The sequence below is a fragment of the Labeo rohita genome, chromosome 23, assembly GCF_022985175.1.
Source record: "Labeo rohita strain BAU-BD-2019 chromosome 23, IGBB_LRoh.1.0, whole genome shotgun sequence".
NCBI classification, from domain to species: domain Eukaryota; kingdom Metazoa; phylum Chordata; class Actinopteri; order Cypriniformes; family Cyprinidae; genus Labeo; species Labeo rohita.
Window position 1 is genome coordinate 11,734,192 of NC_066891.1, and position 17,290 is coordinate 11,751,481.

At 39.3% G+C, this 17,290-nt stretch overlaps 1 protein-coding gene across 1 annotated transcript in view; it reads left to right on the forward strand.

Annotated features, from left to right (window-relative positions):
- Positions 1–17,060, forward strand: part of camta1a (calmodulin binding transcription activator 1a) — a 409,862-nt gene extending 392,802 nt beyond the window's left edge. Inside the window, 11 exon segments of the mRNA XM_051096020.1 lie at positions 1,100–1,178; positions 1,272–1,626; positions 3,182–3,666; positions 4,123–4,301; positions 6,794–7,037; positions 7,488–7,559; positions 7,760–7,780; positions 9,376–9,575; positions 9,797–9,871; positions 10,191–10,221; positions 12,876–17,060. Coding sequence (XP_050951977.1) covers positions 1,100–1,178; positions 1,272–1,626; positions 3,182–3,666; positions 4,123–4,301; positions 6,794–7,037; positions 7,488–7,559; positions 7,760–7,780; positions 9,376–9,575; positions 9,797–9,871; positions 10,191–10,221; positions 12,876–12,908 — 1,774 coding nt within the window. The 3' untranslated portion in view covers positions 12,909–17,060.
- The last annotated feature ends 230 nt before the right edge of the window (positions 17,061–17,290 follow it).

The window sequence follows — 17,290 nt, forward strand, 5'->3', positions numbered from 1 at the left end:
GTTGGGGGTAACGCATTATAAGTAATGCAAGTTACGTAATCAGATCACTTTTTTTTAAGTAACTAGTAAAGTAATGGATTACTTTTTAATTTTACAAGAAAATACAGTTGAAGTCAAAAGTTTACATACACCTTGCAAAATCTGCAAAATGTTAATTATTTTACCAAAATAACAGGGTCAACAATTAAACCACTGCTGTTCTGTAGAAAAATCCTTTAGATCCCACAAATGTTTTGTTTTGTTTTTTTCAGCATTTTGTGTATTTGAACCCATTCCAACAATGACTGTATGATTTTGAGATCCATCTTTTCACACTGAGGACAACTGATGTACTCATACAGTATGCAACTATTACAGAAAGTTCAAATGCTCACTGATGCTCCAGAAGGAAAAACAATGCATTAAGAGCCAGGGGGTGAAAACTTTTTGAATTTAAAGATTTAAAGAGTAAATGTAACCTATTTTGTTTTCAGGGAAACACGTAAGTATCTTCTGTTGCGTCTGAAGGGCAGAACTAAATGAAAAAAAAAAAATTTAGACATCTTCATTCTGTTCAAAAGTTTATACCCCTGGCTCTTAATGCATCGTTTTTCCTTTTCCTTTGAACCTTCTGTAATAATTGCATATGAGACCCTCAGTGTTAAAAAATGGATCTCAAAATCACACAGTCATTTTGGAAAAGGTTCAAATACACAAAAATGCTGAAAAACCAACGGATTTGTGGGACCTGAAGGATTTTTCTAAAGCACAACAGGCAATTTAACTGTTCAGGACAAACAAGGGACTCATGAACAACTTTCACTAAATAAAAAAAAACAGCTGTGGATTATTCAGGTATTTTCTCTTGTGAACTGTATGTAAACATCTTTCATGTGAAATATCTTACATAGGTCAGGACTAAATAAAAAATAACGTGCATTTTGTATGAATATATTGTTATATTGCAATATTGTAATGCATTACTTTTAAAAGGAACTTTCCTCAAAACTGCTTAAGAGCACTTAGATCTGTCTACATGTGTAAATATGTTTTAGTTGATTTTGTGTTATTTCCCCTGTCATTGCTAACCATGAGAAATGGTATTTGTTGTCTTATCCAGCACGAAGCATGCAGACAGCATTGATCTGGAACTTGAGGTGGACCCTCTCAACGTGGATCACTTCTCTTGCACTCCGCTGGTATGTTCTTCATGAAACTTAGTACATTTGGCAACTCAGCTGTACATTTTTTCCTTATCTCACATCCATTTTTCCTCTGTTTCTTTGTTGTAGATGTGGGCTTGTGCACTGGGTCACCTAGAAGCAGCAGTGGTCTTGTATAAGTGGGACCGGAGAGCGCTGGCCATCCCGGACTCTCTAGGGCGCCTGCCCCTCTCCATCGCTCGCTCCCGTGGCCACACCAAGCTGGCGGAGTGTCTGGAGCAGCTCCAGAGGGAGGAACAGCAGCAGCAGCAGACCTCATCCTCCTTACCCCCAAACTCTAGCATGTCTTTCTCTCCCAACCCTGATATTCCCACCTCCAACAGCTGGATGGTCAGCTGGGGCAGTGACAGTATGGTAGCCCCCAGCGGGCAGAACACTGGTACAGCCACTGCTACTACAACCCCTTGCACCAACCAGAACCCTGGTGAGAATCTTTAAAGTAGTTAGTTACTCTGCAAGCTGCTAACAAAAAGTTGTTAAATGCATGAAAACTATTTATAAAGATGATTCTGTCATCATTTACTTACCTTCAAGTTGTTTCATGTTCTTTCTTCTGTTGAGCACAAAAGAAGATATTTTGAAGGATGCTTGTAACCAAACAGTTGACGGTAGCCATTGACAACAAAATACTGTAGAAGTCAATGGCTACCGTCAGCTCATACAGGTTTAGAACAACATGAGGGTGAGTAAATGATTACACAAAATAATAGGGATCATACTAAATGAATGTTATTTTTTATTTATTACTGACCTGAACAAGATATTTCACATAAAAGACGTTTACATATAGCCCACAAGAGAAAATAATAGTTGAATTTATAAAAATGACCCCATTCATAAGTTTACATACGCTTGATTCTTAGTACTGTGTTGTTACCTGAATGATTCACAGCTGGGTTTTTTGTTTACTGATAGTTGTTCATGAGTACCTTGTTTGTCCTGAACAGTGAAAACTGCCCGCTGTTCTTCAGAAAAGTCCTTCAGGTCCCACAAATTCTTTGGATATTTAGGCAACACATCTTCATTCTGTTGAAAAGTTTACACCCCTTAAAAAATAAGACTTCAGCTGTATGCAATCATACACATACGCATTTTCTATGTATATTATATATACGCTACTGTTCGAAAGTTTGGTGTTTGTAAGATTTTTTATTGCTTTTGAAAGAAGTATCATATGCTCATAAATGCTGCATTTATTTGCTCAAATATACAGTAAAACATCAGTATTGTGAAATATTACAGTTTAAAATAACTAATTCAAATATGTTTGATTTGGTACTCAAGAAACATTTTTATATTACAAATTTTCCAAACCGTTTTGCTGCTTTTCTTTAGAATATTTCTTTAGAAATCATGCTGCACTTTTTTGAACAGAAAGTTCAAGCATTTATTTGAAGTCTTCTGTGACGTTATAAATGTTTTTGCTGAGAATTAATGAATGTTGAGGAGGCTGACAACATTAAACTTTAACAGATAAAATTACTTTTGGGAAACAAAAAGATATATTGGAATTGTTTAACCAAATACTTTGAAGTAAGAAAAGATGAGAAATGCCAGGGACGTCTGCACATCATTTTGAACCGGTTCATTTACGCACCATCTGAGTGAACTATTTCACTAAAATAAATCAGACTTTCCAGCCTTGCATATGAGACAGATATTTTAGGAGAGCTCACTAAGTTGTAAAGACTACTTGCTGAAAAACTGCTGCTTGTAGCTCATTACTGGAAAAGCTGCACTATTTAGAAAACAGATGAACTTGCTCTACTAAAAAGATTATAGCAGATTTGCTTGCTTAATGTAATACCTTATTACAATCGCTTCAATGAGCAGTACTTGCTGCACAATCTAATTCCAGCTGTCTTATTTTTTTAGATTATCACTAATAGCACCTCAGAGACGGAGCAAATGTAATGGAAATATCATATCCATCCTCCTCTCTCAGTGCAACTCACTCTCTCTTTCTCTTTCGTGCCTAGATTTGAGAAGACCGAGATCAGAGCCCTCCAGCTACTACAGCAACGAGTGTCAGCGGGACCTCCCGCTCGCCAAAAAACACAAGCCCAACCCCGAGCTTGTGCAAGCACAGCTGGATAAGCCCATGTCGGTTCCCTTGAACATGGAGCAGCAGACACATAAACTGTCAACCAGCCCTAAGACTCTTTCTTCCACCCCATCCAGCCCAGATAAGAGCATCTCTGAGGAGGGTTTAGGGACAGTGGGCATCCCGCAAGCCAAGATGGCGTCTTACCGCGGAGGGCATAAATGGGGCACTAGAGAAATGCTCAGGAAGGGGAGTATCAGCAGCATAGGAAAGGAGAAGTTGGCCAGCCGATTGCGACAGCGTGGCGAGCCCCTCAGCATGCTGGGAATGGTGGAGAGAGAGATGGTAGACACTGAGATACTTTCTTACAAGGAGGACCTAGAAAACCAGGACTGCCTCTCGCACATGGAGGACCTGCAGGTGAGAAAAGTGCATGTAAACAAACTCAAACGGTGGCACTCACTCACAGTCAGCCAGCCTCATTTACACCTGCACTGATACATTTGTCAAATAGACTGCAAACAAACACAGCTACAAGCGTAGAAAGGCCAAGAGAGATATAGAGCACCATCCGTCCTGCTGACATATGAAATCAGCGCTAGAGAGCGGCGGTCGCTCCACTCTTTCCCCAGACCTTCGTCACCACATAATACACTTCTGCCATTGATTTGCTCCCATCGCCAGGAGTTAGTCCAGCCCCATTTATCTCTGTCACTCTATGGGGATAGAGGGGCTGTAGCAGCGTGTTCCTCCAAAGTAAACACCCCGGCGCTTGATTGATCTGGCGGGTTAGCAAGTGTATGTGTGCTGCATTTTGTCACACTATAAAGTCTGTGCTTGTGTAACACTGAATGCATGTGTTTGTGCGCCTCGCAGGCGAATATGATGAGCCTGGCCGAGCATATCATTGAGGCCACTCCAGACCGTATCAAGCGGGAACATTTTCCAACCGTGGAGTCTGTTCCTCTGGACAACAGTGGGCTCACCAACACCATGAGCTGGCTAGCCAGTTACCTGGGAGACTTGGAACACCTGCCCAGCATCATCCACTTGAGGTATTATATGTGTGTGTGTGTGTGTGTATATAAAATATATAATTGAAATTATATAAATCACTTAAATTCTAATAAGTAAAGAATGAGAATAAGAACAATTTTAAAAAATGCTTTGAATAAATATATTCAATTATTTTGTTGAACTTTCTGTTCATTATAGAACTCAGAAAAAAATGTATCACAATTTTCACAAAAATATTAAGCAGTGCTGTTCATGTTTTCAACAATAAGATTTTGTCGGCACCTTCAGCTGACAAGTGCACCGACATATAATGGCATTGCATTACGAGCATCCCGAGTTCGAATCCCGGCTCCAGGACCTGAACTGCCTTTGTTTTTTATTTTGTACTGTTCTCTGAGGTCCACTTATAATGTTATCAAGATTTTTACATAAAAAAACATCATAATTTAGAAGTAATAGGGTATTTTTTGTCCTGCTTTTAACCCCCCTCAGCAGAACGCTTTGTTTGAATAGGCTTGGCAGATTGTAGACTCGGAAGTAACGCCCCATTCACATGGGGCGTCAGCGTTAATGCTTCTCATTTACTTTTTTGAATGGAGTGACGTCAAGCTTTGCCGAACTGAATTATGGGTCTGTTGCGTCGCATCATTGGCGTTGCTCGCGACAGAAGTTAAAAAATGTTGCCTTATGCAAATATACTAATGCAGACGCTAGCCAATCCTGTTCGGTGCAGATGCTGGCCAATCAGTGCGAGGCTTCAGACATGCCCTTCATGAAGCGTTAACACTGACACCCTGTGTGAATGGGGCGTAAACAGCCATTGCTATGATTGGCTAACAGTGTACACTCATTCCTCATAGATGGACACCGCTGTGATTTAAGTTTAAAATACATAAATAACTCAGTACATATCAAACTTTCTGTAAGAAGAGACAAAGCAATAGTGACCACGTAAAGAAAACAGTTACTCACACTTCTGTTGCGACATCACTGTCGGATCCAATATAGTCGGCACAGCATTGTCTTTTAGTTTCAATCTTTTGAAAATCCCACGTTGAATTGTGTCGCTCTGGTTACTGACTTAACCTAGGTTCCCTGAGATAAGGGAACGAACGCTACGTCGCTGACGCTATGGGTAATTGTAAACAAATCCACGATAAACAAAGGACCGAGTTCTTAGTGACGCAGTCTGGAACTTCTTTAAAAATAAAGTTCATCCACTCTTTCCTAAAGTTGGGATTAGGAGTAAGGCAATGCAAAGACTGTTTTTCCACAGATTGGCACTGCAAAGCATCCTGTTGTTTTGAGCCATCTTTATTGTTCTGCATAGACCCGCACGTTCGCTTCTCTGGTAAACGCTATGCGTGAATTGGTGGGCAGAGCTTAACAGACAATGATGTCAATCTTCTTCTGCAGAGGCGGTGCTTATCTACCTATTACATTATAGAGTAGAACATTCCAAAAGCTGTTTTGGCAGACTGCCTACAATGACTTCTTTTATGTCAAAAAATCAAGGGAATTTTGGTTTCTCAGTTCATAACCCCTTTAAAATATAGTAAAATAGAATACAAATATTTCAAATTGCAATAGTAATTCACGATATTACCTTTTATGTGTTTTTGATCAAATACGTTCATCCCTGATGAGTATGAGAGACTTCTTTTAAAAACATAAAAAAAACAAAAAGTCTTTTGAACAGTGTATATATAATTTTGCAACATGACATGTTTTTCTCTTGTCTATAATAGTGAATATCTAGAAACATTAAGGTGTCTTTATGTATTGATTTGAACTTTAAAAATCCACTTTTTAACAGCAGCCAAAAAATGTCAAAGTACCTGCTGTACCACCCTGGTGATGATGTGGTTAAGGGATAATTTATTCACCCCCTTGTCATGCAAGATGTTCATGTCTTTCTTTCTTCAGTCATAAAGAAATTGTTTTTTTCAGGAAAACTTTCCAGGATTTCAGGACTTCAGTGGTGCCCGCAATTTTGAACTTCCAAAATGCAGTTTAAATGCAGCTTCAAAGGCCTCTAAACAATCCCAGCAGAGGAAAACGGGTCTTATCTAGTGAAACGATTGGTCATTTTCTAAACAATTATAATTTATATACCTTTTAACCTCAAATGCTCGTCTTGTCTATCGCTGTGTATTCTCTATGTATTCCGGTTTAAGACAGTTAGGGTATGTTGATCTTCTTTGCACGTTCACTTTGTAAACACTAGGTTGGTATTTTGAAGTTCACAACCCTTTGAAGCTGCATTTAAACTGCATTTTGGAAGTTCAAACTTGTAGGCACCACAGAACTCCATTATATGGAGAGAAATCCTAATATGTTTTCCTCAAAAAACATAATTTCTTTACGACTGAAGAAAGAAAGACATGAACATCTTGCATGACAAGGGGGTGAGTACAATATCTGTAAATATTTGTTCTGGAAATGAAGTTCTCCTTTAAGGAAAAGCAAGCTTTATAACTCGACCCTGCTAACTCCTCTATGTTTGTATGTGTTTTGTTTTTTTGAGCAGTCCCATATACAGTGAACCCCTGACCCCTCCCTCCAACCCTAGCCTGAGCCCAGGTAATTCGCCCATGCGTGAGGGCCCGTTTGAGAAGCCGACCTTGCCTGCTCCGTCCGAGTGGAGTGAGTTTCTCAGAGCCTCCAACAGCAAAGTGGAGAGAGAGCTAGCCCAGCTCACGCTGTCCGACCCCGAGCAGAGGGAGCTCTACGAAGCCGCACGGCTGGTGCAAACCGCTTTCCGCAAGTACAAGGTACAGGCCAGGGGCTCGGGTGCCACGCGCTTGTGTTGATGTGTGAATAGAGACAGGATGTAAACGTCTGTGCGCAGGTATTGGTAGGAACAAACGCAGGACACCCTCTGTCTCCTTCCTGCTATGCTCATAAACATACAGGCACAGAGTAGTCAGTCCCCACAGCTTCAGCATGGGTAAGGTGGCTTAACCAGCGCATGGCCTGGCTTATTATAAGAAGCGATTGCTGCCTCCTGTGGCTGCCTGTAATGAGTTTCCACAAAGATTCACCAGCTGGCCAGACTGGCAGCTTGTGCTCAGAGGTGTCTGCTCTCTCAGCACCAGCTGCTGCTAAGCGAGAAGGACGTCTTTGCTCTATAACTTTGATTCTCCTCTAAGTGAACAGCCTAGTGGAGGTCTCCCAAGTGTTGCCCACTCTTCAGAGCAGCCCTTTTCCCTCTCTCCCTGCAGGGACGCCCACTGCGCGGACAACAGGAAGTAGCCACCGCTGTCATTCAGCGCTGTTACAGGAAGTACAAGCAGGTAATCCTTTAAGATGCTCTGACATTGGCTTTGCCAACCTTTGCTGGATGTCTGGTTAATATGTCAAGCTCTAGCAAATGCACTTGAGTCAATTATAAGGCCTGCTGTAGTGGAAATTGTTGTTTGAAAGCTCTTGATGTGCTCTTAGTGCAAGGTCACATGGTTTCCTATTCATGACAAATCTATTTTTCTCTTGCAAGCTAACATGGATAGCCTTGAAGGTAATTTTTTTGTTTGATTGTTCATGCATTATTTAAAGCAGATTTTTGTTTGTCTACACAAATATTATAATTGATTTAATAGCAATGGCCACTTTGTACATTTTAACGCAAGTAGTTGCAAGGGACCCTCCATATACTGTGGACTAAAGAGTCCAAGAGGTCCACAGAAAATGTGAGATGGTACAAAATGCAAATGAGAAATATAAAATGTTTTTCAGACTTAACTGTAAATCAGAAGACTGAAAATTCTCTAGAGCAGTATTCATTGTAAGCACTACAAAAATACATTTGAATTAAATTGTTTCTCTTCAGGTTTATGCATCTAATATTACATAATAATGGGTTGACCGTAATACAAAGTCAATATTTTCTAGATCATATTTTAGTCATTTGCACTGACTACAATACAGTAACAATACAGAAGTCAATAATTTAATTTTGGAAACAATATGTTGGCTTTCTATTATGCTTCTTGTCTCACACAGTATAAACAGCTCTATATAAATGAAAATGTATAGCTGCATTTATATTTTAGAAAGTCTTCCCTCAGGGGAACATAACTTTCAGTGGTCGCTGGATGTAAAAAGTGAAAACCCCTTTTTCTACATAATCAGTAATTAGATCTGGAAGAACAGGTAAAAGAAGCCCAAAATAAGCAATGTGCGTCAGTTAAATGAGCCTGCAACCTACTGCCTATATCTGTAAGAAACTCTGTGGAAGAACTAGCCTAATGACACTTAGAATAATTGATTACGGCAATGTTGATGGATATAATGGTCATTAATGTTTCTTATTTACAACTGCAAACACCAAAATATTGCTGTGATTATCACTCTGTCAGGCATTGTAATTTAGGGAGTAACTCATAAACATACTGTATATGGGATTATAATTTACATTTAAAAAGGTAATCAACACAAAAATGAAAATTCTGCCATCATTTACTTACCCTCATGTTGTTTACAAGGATAGTTTACCTAAAAATGAAAACTACTCCATGATTTACTTACCCTCAAGCCATCCTAGGTGTATATGACTTTCTTCTTCCAGACGAATAACCAGTCAGAGTTATTTTAGAAAATGTCCTGGCTCTTCCAAGCTTTATAATGGCAGTGAATGGCTGCTGAGATTGTGTCATCCGCTCAAATGCCACTTTCTTGAGTACAAAAGTTAGCGAAAGCTAGAGATAACGGTTTATAATTTTTTTAAATAAGGATATTTTTCTCACACGAACACATTGATTCACTTTAGAGGGCCTTTATTAACCCCCTGGAGCCATGTGGAACACTTTTTATGATGAATAGATGCACTTTATTGGACTTTATTGGCCAAAATTTCAACAGCCATTAACTGCCATTATAAAGATTTGAAGATCCAGGACATTATGTAATATAACTCAGATTGCATCCATCTGAAAAAAGAAAGTCATATACACCTAGAATCGCTTGAGGATGAGTAAATCATGTGGTCATTTTCATTTTTGAGTGAACTATCTCTTTAAATGTGCAGTGTGTATGTGGCCAATTTAAGTTGAGTAGGAAGCAATTACATTTTTGTCATTAATATCTTTTCAATAATGTGTGTTTATATATCAGTATGCACTTTATAAGAAGATGACGCAGGCCGCCATCCTTATCCAGAGTAAGTTCCGCAGCTACCACGAGCAGAAGAAGTTCCAGCAGAGCCGGCGGGCGGCCGTGCTGATCCAGCAGTGCTACCGCAGCTACAGAGAGTTCGGCCGACTGAGGCCCCACCGCAGAGCGGCCACCGCCGCACTGGTCCAGCACAAACTCAGGTAGCACTCAATACACTGCCCTGCGATAAATCACTCCTTCGTAAATTCGTTCCAAATGTGAATCCAACTGGTGTTTGATGTTCTATACTCAGCCAATAGCTCTTATGAATCAGTTCCAAGTGGCATACTTGTTCTGAGCTTTGCCCTGCAAGATATTTTATTCATGTACTCGATGTAATGTGCAAAATTAAATGTGTTTAAAAGTGACGTTTCTGTTTCAGAAGCAGTCTTCTCACTAAGAGGCAGGATCAGGCCGCCCGCAAGATCATGAGGTTCCTCCGCCGTTGCCGCCACAGGTATTCTCCCACCGCCACATCGCCCCCTAATGGCCATGCCATTCATCCGCTACCTGAAACACTGCTGAGACAAATAGAAATGTGACACTTTGAAAGCTTCATGTTTTGTTTCCATATTTTCTCTTTCTTTGGTGTTAAAGCATTTTATTTAGTTGTAACGGAACTTATTTTCATCCTTGAAAGTGTTTCATTAATCATGAGTGGTTTAGTGAGAGGTGCTCCTCCCTTCCCCTGGCTCTTTATCCTCGCTCTCCTTCTCCACCATGATATCTGCTGTGTGCTAATAGCTGTCTGGTGTTGTTTTGCTGTTAATGCAAAGCCCCTTGATGGACCATAGACTATTCAAGCGGGTGAGTGCAGCCTCAGCGATTCAGTATGTCTCCCTTTTTTCTATCTCTCTCCCTCTCGCTCGTCACATGCACACACACACACACACACACAAAGACCCCCTTCCCATCCCCTCTTGCTCCTTCTTGCCCTCCATCAACACTGCTTGATGCCTGCTTGCATGACAGCTACCAACTGGACGCACAGATGACTGAGATCAAGGGCCTCAGCATATGGATATCGGTTGTGTCTTGCTGTACACTAACCACTGAGACACTACATTAAACAAGCACCTTTTTCTCCTGTCTTGATTATTTACGTTTCCTTTACTTACTGTCTTTGTAAAGAGGAAAAGATAAGATAGACGGAAGAACAGAAGGTTGTTTGGTGAAAAAGATGTTGCATGAACATGAAGAATGAGTCTTGCTCTTTGACCATGAGGCATGCTGGGAAATACTGTATGTGACCCAGAGAAAACTGGCTGCCTCTCTGGCTTGTGTTTTCGTTCTGACTAGTTCAGCTAAAGCCTGTTTTATTGCACATGCTGCAGTGGGAACTGACTGTCTATCTGTCTATTTCTCTTTAATTGTTTGCTAGTAGATATGATATCTGTATACAAAAGAATTTGTAATACAAAAGCTAAGTTGGTCGCATTACCCTGTGCAAATGTCACCTGTATTTCATCAGATGTTTGAGCAACATATTTCAAAAGGACACAAACAGAATAATCAGCAGACAGCTTTAGTTTTTTGTGAGAAGCGACGAGATGAGAAGGTTTCAGACTGATTTTGTATTAAATGAAATGCAGACTATTTTAAGCTTTTTGTCCTATATATCTACTTAGTGCAATAACTTACAAGGTGAGGCAATGAAGAAAATGGGGCAAATCTTCAGTGAAGATCTAAGATAACTTCTGTATAAGCACTGGTGTAAGAGTGGTCTTTCAAACAGATTATTATTAAAACAATTATATTAAATTACGTAGCACTACCGGTTTCCACAGAAATATTAAGCAGCGAAACACTTTTTTCAACATTTTCATCTGTTTTTAAGACGAAATGTTTCTTGAGCACTAAATTATCATATTAGAATGATTTTCATAACGATCATGTGACACTGAAGACTGGAATTATGGCTGCTGAAAATTCTGATTTTCCATCACTGGAAAGAATTATATTTTTAAATATATTAAAGGATTAGTTCATTTCCAAAATAAAAAATTCTTGGCAGTTTACTCACCTCCATGTCATCCAGATGTTCATGTTTTTCTTTCTTCAGTCAAAAAGAAATTATACTCTTAAAAAGGCTCCAAAGAGGTGTTTTTGTGTTTTTTTGGTTCCACAAAGAACCTTTCAGTAAACAGTTCGTAAAATAACCATTTTTGAAGAACATTTAAAAAATCTAAAGGACTTTTTTTGACTATAAAGAACCTTTTCTGCATTTGAATGGTTCCATGGACATTCAAGGTTCTTTATGGAACCATCAATGCCAATAAATAAGAGTTATTTTTAAGAGTGTAAGGTTTTTGAGGAAAACATTCCAGGATTTATTTCCATATAGATAACTTTAATGGGACCCAACAGGTTGAAGGTCCAGGTTTCAATGCAGCTTTAAAGGGCTCTACGCAATCTCAGCTTACATAGTGAAACTATTTGGCAATTTCTTAAAAAAAAAATAATAAATTACAAATATACACATTTTTTCACAAACTTTTTAACCACAAATGCTCGTCTTGCAACTCGACTACAAAGAAAGTCAAACTCTCTTAAAAAAAAGGTAAACCAATGAGTACACAGACGAAGAACTAACAATGTTGTGGATATGCATCGCAGAGCTAGTGCAAGACGACCATTTGTGGTTAAAAGCTTTCAACTTTCATTTATTTATATAGCACATTTAAAGGCCAAAGTGCTTCACAAAAATTTTAAAAAGTAAATACATTTTCAATTTTTTTTTTTTATAAAATGATCTGTTATTTTGCTAGATAAAACCCTTATTCCTCAGCTGAGATCGTGTAGAGCCCTTTGAAGCTGCATTGAAACTGTAATGTGGAGTTTCAACCAGTTGATCCCCATTGAAGTCCAACATATGGAGAAAAATCCTGTTTTTTTTTTCCTCAAAAACCTTTTTTTTTCAGCTGAAGAAAGAACGACAGACATGAACACCTTGAATGACATGGGGGTGAGTAAATTATCAGGCATTTTTTATTCTGGAAGTGAACTTATCCTTTAAAATAGAAAACAAATGCAAGAGTTCCACCAAAACCAAGCAATCTCATAACAATCCGTCTTTAAAAGTGCATTTTACACCGTGTTGGAACAATTTCAAAGTGTTTTCTTAAACCACACCAGTGTTCCTTTCTGTTTAAAGGACCAAACTATGTTGGTCTAAAGCTGTGTGACTTTTTTTTCTTATTCTTTGGAACACAAAAAGAGATGTTTAGAAGAATCTCAAGGTTGTGTTATTTCTATACAATGTATGACAGGGAAAGCCATTCATTTTCATTGTATGATTAGCTTGAACATTCTGCTAAAAATTTGCTTTTGTGTTCTACACAAAAAAAGAAGCTACCCATTAACAAGGGCTTGATCTGACCTTCTCTGCTTTCTGAGATAAATGCTAAAATGACTTGAGATGTTCGACCCGTGTCCCTTAATATCTCTCTGTTGTTTTTCAGAGTGAGAGAATTGAGAAAGGCCAGGGAACATGAGAGCGTCCAGAAGAGCCCCCTCACAATGTGACATTACTCTCCAGACTCTTCCTTTCAGTTTTTCTGTTTCAACCAGAGACGTTTTACAAGAGGAAAAAAAAATAGCAAGAACACTGCAACTCTTACTACTACTGTATGACTGATACTTCGGCTACTAAACAACTGCGTTTTTTCATATCTCTTTATTCCTTCTATGTTTCTTTTATGAAGGAAAGAGCCAACTGCTGTGGATCAAAACAAACTCTGAGGACGTTGTTTTAGGAAGAACAACATTTGCTTCGTGGCATTTTTTGCACTTTTTAATGGATTGATTTGTCATTTTGGATGAGCGTTAAAATGTTTTGTTTGAAAAAGGGAAAAAAAAAGATGGATGGAAGTTCTGCTCTTCAGTGGCTTGTAAAGAGAAGATAAGTGAAGAAAGAAAGAATGACAAAATACGGAGTCGACACAAACATGGCCGGACCTGTTCTGAGTGTATTTCCTAGTTTTCAAAAGACCACAAGATGTGTTTAGTGGGTAAAATTGTTACCAAAAATGATAAATAATTCATGAATTAGTTTTTGTACATGCTTTACTCCACAACCAGACAAATTCGTCAGAAACTTCTTCCAGTCTGTCCCTTATGGTCGCCCGTCTTCTCTTAGCTACAGGGGGACTGGGTTGCTAATGAATGTAAGAGGGAAACGAGCAGGCTCGGGTGACGTATCAAATCCTGATGTTAAAAACATAGGTATACATTCAAAATTGATGATATTCAGCCGGTTCAAAGTTAGCGAGACATCACAGAACAATGGATCGCTCCAGGCAGATCTTGTCTTACGCATGCTTGAAACTAGGCCGCAGTTGTTTCATTTGTTTTGTTTTTAACTCCATGAATGTACTGGAGACACCAAATGTCATCACCTCTGCCTGTCATTTACTATTGGCAAGTTTGTAAAGTTTTCTTTTGTTAATCCAATGTTAAACAGTCATAGGTGAAGCTTTTGTTAAGTTAAAAAAAACAACTTCAGAGGTTTTCTAAGCTCTTTAAGGGAAAATTACATGCATTGCCTTGATATCTTTGACATACTTTGAAGAGTCTCCACACCCGGGGTTAGACAAATCCATATTTTTGACAATTGAGCGGTTCCTGTACATAAAAGAGGGTTGCCGGTACGCAAAGTAAAACATTTATCTAAGCGGGATTGTATTTTAGAAATATATTATTTTACTCATTGAAAGGGATCAAAACAGATTAGCGTCCAAATCTGAATATTTGTATAGTTTTGTTTGAATGCCTAAGAAGTATGGTTGTATCGTTTGTACATAGTGTAAATACCTGGGATAAAGTCAAGCTACTGTATGTGCATGACAAAAACGAACAAAGATACAAAAAAAGAGTTCAAAAGCATTAGTGGCTATGCTCTGTAAAATTATTTCACTATAAGAGTATTTTATTTTACTTTGAATGTTCTTGAGAAGAACATTGTGCTAAAGCATGACTTTCCTGCAATTATGAAAAATACTGTATTTATGAGGTAGGAGAAAAAGGCAAAATGATCATTAGGTTATGTTTACATCTGTTCGTTTGTTTTTTCTGGGCTACCAAGAATCTTTTTGCCAACGGTGCCAAGTAATGTGAATGCTACTGCTTAAAGGAAGTTAATCATTGCTGAACAGATAATCACCTGGTTAAACGTGATCAGATTCACTTGCATTCAATAGCATAACCCGTCAACACAGTCGGTCAAGAATGATCAGGAAGGATTTTAAGTGTATCACATATCTCATTTGGTTTCTTTGTACTGTGTATGTTTGTTTTGTGTTTCCTAAGTCTGAATACGTTTGTATTATGTCATTGAAATGATGTAAAGTGCGTTTTTATGTTATGAGTGCGGGTAGCGCAGCTTCTAGCAGCGTTTTGCCGCTTTAACATGAACATTCTGACAACAAGATGAGCAAAAAACCCTGTGAGTAAAGACACAGAAGCTGAAATAATGACATAACCTCTTTCGAAATCCACACTGCTACACTGACTGAAAGATTGGGTTGCCTGGTATGCATTTAAACGGGATTCTTTTGGTGCTATTGAAAATGTGGCGTCAAGGGCCTGACAGACCTCCAAAGATCAATCAATTTCACCGGTGTTGCAGTGACGTTACTTTCAACAGCAGGTGTCGCCGTGGCTTTTGAAAAGGAGAACGTCTATGAAAACGAGTTCTAATGCACTAAAAATGTGTAGATTTCAGTTTCCCCTCATGTCAAAATGCTTTTTGTCATATTTTGTATTTGCGTCAAGAGAATGATATGTACATGTTTTCTTCAGAGTGCTTATGTTGGAAGTGCCTGATCATATTCTAAATCCAGCGAGCCGTGTCAGTCTGCATGTGAGGTTTGCGATGGACTGGCATTAGCGAGAAGTGAATTATTATAGTCTGTCCGTTTTTCTGTTCCGTTCCGTTTCTTGTTTCTTTGTCCGCGCTTTCTCCATTTTAACGCACCAGGAATTTATGGCTTCGTCATAACTCACGTCCTCTATTGGAACTGCCAGATGAACCCGCGAGGACTGCAGATTTCAGTCCGGCTGGTTCTTGCCTTGCATTCATCATTCCGGTAGCAGTTTAGGTTGTCAGCTGATGCACTGCGGTGGCAACTCGAGTCTTATTATGCTTGCATGGGTAACATAGATAACCGGGTGGCTGAAACAGCGCCCAAAGCATGCTTATTTTTGTAGATTTGGTAGTCAGGTAGACTTGTCGAAGAAATACTGTTCTGTAAAGCAGCTGGTTTCATGGGTTGCAGAACTTGAAACAGGCCGAGGGCTTCGAGACCTAACTTTACAATCCAAAAAGTCAAAACAGCTGGCAAATTGTCAGTACTCATATTTACAGGGGCAGCATGAATCTTTTTTTTTTCTGTTTTCAAATAGAATTTGGCTTCCTGTTTCGTTTTCGAATTCACTTTCACTCCACGTTCCATTCACATTCCCACTGTTCCACCACAGAAACAGGTAAACAAAAAACGTGTGTACCTCATACGAAAACACGCGCCACAGAACTGTGTCCATATCCACGCTAAAGTGTCCAAGGCACTAGTGCAGTTGAAACCTCGGGTGTGAATCTGACGGGTTCACTTTTGTATCTTAACTCAGGTGCCAAACTGGAGAAAGGGGGAAGTAGAGCAGGTCACTTGAGAATTAGTTGCTGCTTATTGGGAAACGAGCCAGACTGTCCTGATCAAATTACTGTGATTCTGAACATGTCATGCTGTTCACCTTTTTTTAATCAACTATGTGAGCTGAGTTGGCGTACCTTAGGTCCCTAAAAACCGGTTGTTCGTCTAGCGAGCGGCGCTGGCTGGTGTTGTATAAGAGTGATCAAGCCCGTTGCGATGGTGCAGGTCTACGCGAATGCGTCTGATGCTTGTGTAAATACGCATGGATGTTTCAGTTCAATGCAGCTTCTCCGGATCTTATTAGTCACTGTATAAACACACTGCCGTGGATATACTGTGTCACAATTGTGAAAAAGTGCTGCTCAGATCGATTCATCAACATCGTCATGACTTTATTATAGCCATAGGTAGACGTTTTAAAACATGTAGAAGAATAGCTGTAGTTTGTAAACACCAGACAATAACCTCATTTGGTCGCATACGGGTTCATTTTGACAATTCCGCTTCAGCTTTAACGGTATCGCAGCTCAGCCCACAGAAGATACCTCATTAATTTTGTTTGTCGCATCAACAACTTCAAACAGAGACTGCCTTTCCTGCGCATCCATTCTTTAGAAAAGGGAAAACAGGGCCCTAGGCAACATCCCACCACTCATGGACACAGAGCAATAAGCAATTCCTGAAGTGGAGACCTGTAGACCTAATGGGGACAGCGATCTGTTGGACACACGTAGCTGACTTACTCTTATGCAAATGCCAGTATTGTGAGATTAGAATGCAGTAGTTTAAGGACAGTGCTTATACGACACCCTTCATGGAGCTGCACGTTTTCATCCCTTTCAAACCCAGAAAATAGCGGCCCTGCCTTTATTACAAGCTACACTTGGGGCTCTCTACACTTTGCATGTTAAACTAGTGTTAGATCTACTTTTCCTCTCCTCTCTAGCTGTCTTTCTCTGTGTCTTTTCCCGATTATGTAGCCCTCTCCCTTCCCGATGACCCCTCAGTTTTGTTTTTTTGTTTCTTCTTTTCTTAAATGTCTTTGTTTTTCTTCCTCCCCCCTGGTTTGAGCGATTTATTTTTGTAATTGTGCATGTTAAAGAGTCACTGAATCGATGGATATGTTAAAAAAGAGAATTCAGCTGCTGAAGCCATGCAAAATGTTTTGAATTGCCCTTAAAATATGAAAGATGTTTTCTGAATGCTTTATATTCTCTCTGCTGTAAAAT